Genomic DNA, 3,557 nt, shown 5'->3' on the forward strand with positions numbered 1-3,557 from the left:
CCCATAACTGCCCCATAGACACCCCATAGCTGACCCATAGACACCCCATAGCTGACCTAAAACTGCCCCATAGACACCCCATAGATGACCCATAGCTGCCCCATGGCTGCCCCATAACTGACCCCATAGACACCCCATAGCTGACCCATAGCTGCCCCATAACTGACCCATAGACACCCCATAACTGCCCCATAGACACCCCATAGACACCCCATAGCTGCCCCATAGACACCCCATAGACACCCCATAGCTGACCCATAGCTGCCCCATAACTGACCCCATAACTGACCCATAGCTGCCCCATAGACACCCCATAGCTGACCCATAACTGCCCCATAGACACCTCATAGCTGCCCCATAGCTGCCCCATAAGTGACACATATACACCCCATAACTGCCCCATAACTGCCCCATAAGTGACCCATAGCTGCCCCATAAGTGACACATGGACACCCCATAACTGACCCATAACTGACCCCATAACTGACCCATAGCTGCCCCATAGCTGCCCCATAAGTGACCCCATAAGTGACACCATAACTGACCCCATAACTAACCCCATAGCTGACCCATAACTGACCCCATAACTGACCCATAACTACCCCATAACTGCCCCATAGCTGCCCCATAACTGACCCATAAGTGACACAGACACACCCCATAACTGACCCCATAACTGACCCATAACTGACCCCATAACTGACCCATAACTGCCCCATAACTGCCCCATAGCTGCCCCATAACTGACCCCATAAGTGACACAGACACACCCCATAACTGGCCCCATAACTGACCCATAACTGACCCATAACTGACCCCATAACTGACCCCATAAGTGACACAGACACACCCCATAACTGGCCCCATAACTGACCCATAACTGGCCCCATAACTGACCCATAACTACCCCATAACTGCCCCATAGCTGCCCCATAACTGACCCATAAGTGACACAGACACACCCCATAACTGGCCCCATAACTGACCCCATAACTGCCCCATAGCTGACCCCATAACTGACCCATAACTGCCCCATAGACACCCCATAACTGACCCATAGACACCCCATAGCTGCCCCATAGACACCCCATAGACACCCCATAGCTGACCCATAGCTGACCCATGGACACCCCATAGCTGACCCATAGACACCCCATAACTGACCCATAGACACCCCATAGCTGACCCATAACTGCCCCATAAGTGACACATGGACACCCCATAGCTGCCCCATAGCTGCCCCATGGCTGCCCCATAACTGACCCCATAACTGACCCATAGACACCCCATAACTGACCCATAGACACCCCATAGCTGACCCATAGACACCCCATAGACACCCCATAGCTGACCCATAACTGCCCCATAGACACCCCATAGCTGACCCATAACTGACCCCATAGCTGACCCATAGACACCCCATAGCTGACCCATAACTGACCCATAGCTGCCCCATAGACACCCCATAACTGACCCATAGACACCCCATAGATGACCCATAGCTGACCCATAGCTGACCCATAGACACCCCATAGCTGACCCATAGACACCCCATATACCCCATACACCCCATTGCCCCCATATACCCCCATTCACCCTGTGGTGCGCCAGCTGCAGCGCTATTTGGATGAAGGCGTCTGGGCTGATCCTGCAGCGCTTCATCAGCCCCTTCCCGAACTGCGTGAACGGGAAGCAGCAGAAATCCACGTCATTGGCCAGGATACGAGCCACGCCCAGAGAGCGGCCAATCGCCGCGCGGCACTGCAGGGAAACGGCCAATCAGACAAAGGGGGTGGGGACAAGGGTAGGGGGCGGGGACAGAGAGCAGCCAATCGCTGCGCGGCACTGCGGGAAAACGACCAATCAGACAAAGGGGGCGGGGACAGAATAAAGGGGGCAGGGCCAGAGAGCGGCCAATCGCTGCACAGCACTACGAGAAGGGGACCAATCAGAGAAAGAGGGTGGGGACAGAGAAAGGGGGCGGGGACAGAATAAAGGGGGCAGGGCCAGAGAGCGGCCAATCGCTGCACAGCACTACAAGAAGGCGACCAATCAGAGAAAGGGGGTGGGGCTAGGGTAAAGGGGGCGGGGCCTGAGCTCCAGGGGGCAGAGAGCGGCCAATCAGTGCATGGCACTATGAGAAGGGGACCAATCAGAGAAAGGGGGTGGGGCTAGGGTAAAGGGGGCGGGGCCTGAGCTCCAGGGGGCAGAGAGCGGCCAATCAGTGCATGGCACAACCAGAAGAGAACCAATCAGAATCAGGGGGCAGAGAAAGGGGGTGGGGCCAGTAGTGGGGGGCGGGGTCAGAGCTCAGGGGTCTCTATGTGTCTCTATGGGGTTTCTATGGGGTCTCTATATGTCTCTATGGGTTGCTATGGGTCACTATGGGGCGCGATGGGTCTCTATGGGGTCTCTATGGGGTCTCTATAGGGCACTATGGGGCCACTATGGGTCTCTATGGGGTCGCTATGGGTCTCTATGGGGTCTCTATGGGTCTCTATGGGGCACTACGGGGTCTCTATTAGGTCTCTATGGGGCAGTATGGGGTTTCTATGGGGTCTCATTGCTATGGGGTCTCTATGGGTCTCTATGGAGTTTCTATGGGTCTCTATAGGGTGCTATGGGGCCACTATGTGTCTCTATGGGGTCACTATGGGGTTGCGCGATGGGTCTCTATGGGTCTCTATGGGGTCTCTACAGGGCGCTATGGAGCTACTATGGGTCTCTATGGGGTCGCTATGGGTCTCTATGGGGTCGCTATGGGGTCTCTACAGGGCGCTATGGAGCCACTATGGGTCTCTATGGGGTCGCTATGGGTCTCTATGGGGTCTCCATGGGTCTCTATGGGACCCTATGGGTCTCTATGGGTTGCTATAGGGCACTATGGGGTCTCTATGGGTCACTATGGGGTCTCTAAGGGTCTCTATGGGGTCGCTATGGGGTCTCTATGGGGTCGCTATGGGTCTCTATGGGGCGCTATGGGTCTCTATGGGATCTCTATGGGTCTCTATGGGGTGCTATGGGGTCTCTATGGGTCACTATGGGGTCTCTAAGGGTCTCTATGGGGTCGCTATGTGGGTCTCTATGGTTCTCTATGGGGTCTCTATGGGTCTCTACGGGTCTCTGTGGGTCTCTATGGGTCTCTACGGGTCTCTGTGGGTCTCTATGGGTCTCTACGGGTCTCTGTGGGTCTCTATGGGTCTCTATGGGGCGCTATGGGTCTCTATGGGATCTCTCTGGGTCTCTATGGGGTCTCTATGGGTCTCTACGGGTCTCTATGGGTTCTCTATGGGTCTCTATGGGGCACTGACCCACCTCGTCAGGTATGTCCCATTGCAGCCGCTGTGGGGCCGGCAGCCGTGGGTCGGGCTGCCCCACACAGTGACCGTCAGCATCGTAACCCAGAACAAACTTATCGGTGGCCAACATGAACTGGGGGAATAGAACAACCAGCCCCATAAGTGACCACAGCCCCATAAGCACTGCCCCATAACCACAGCCCCATAAGTAACCACTGCCCCATAACCAACCACAGCCCCATAACCACAGCCCCATAA

At 55.6% G+C, this 3,557-nt stretch overlaps 1 protein-coding gene across 1 annotated transcript in view; it reads right to left on the reverse strand.

Annotated features, from left to right (window-relative positions):
• The window catches only part of LOC107307796 (carnitine O-palmitoyltransferase 1, liver isoform-like), a 15,085-nt gene extending 11,601 nt beyond the window's left edge, over positions 1-3,484 (reverse strand). The window contains exons 1-2 of the mRNA XM_015851299.1: positions 3,316-3,484; positions 1,597-1,761 (exon numbers count right to left, since the gene is read on the reverse strand). Of these exons, the coding sequence (XP_015706785.1) occupies positions 1,597-1,761; positions 3,316-3,477 (327 nt within the window). The 5' untranslated portion in view covers positions 3,478-3,484. The remainder of the gene's footprint in view (positions 1-1,596; positions 1,762-3,315) is intronic.
• Positions 3,485-3,557: the final 73 nt, after the last annotated feature.

Source organism: Coturnix japonica, unplaced genomic scaffold (genome assembly GCF_001577835.2).
Source record: "Coturnix japonica isolate 7356 unplaced genomic scaffold, Coturnix japonica 2.1 chrUnrandom930, whole genome shotgun sequence".
Classification (NCBI taxonomy): domain Eukaryota; kingdom Metazoa; phylum Chordata; class Aves; order Galliformes; family Phasianidae; genus Coturnix; species Coturnix japonica.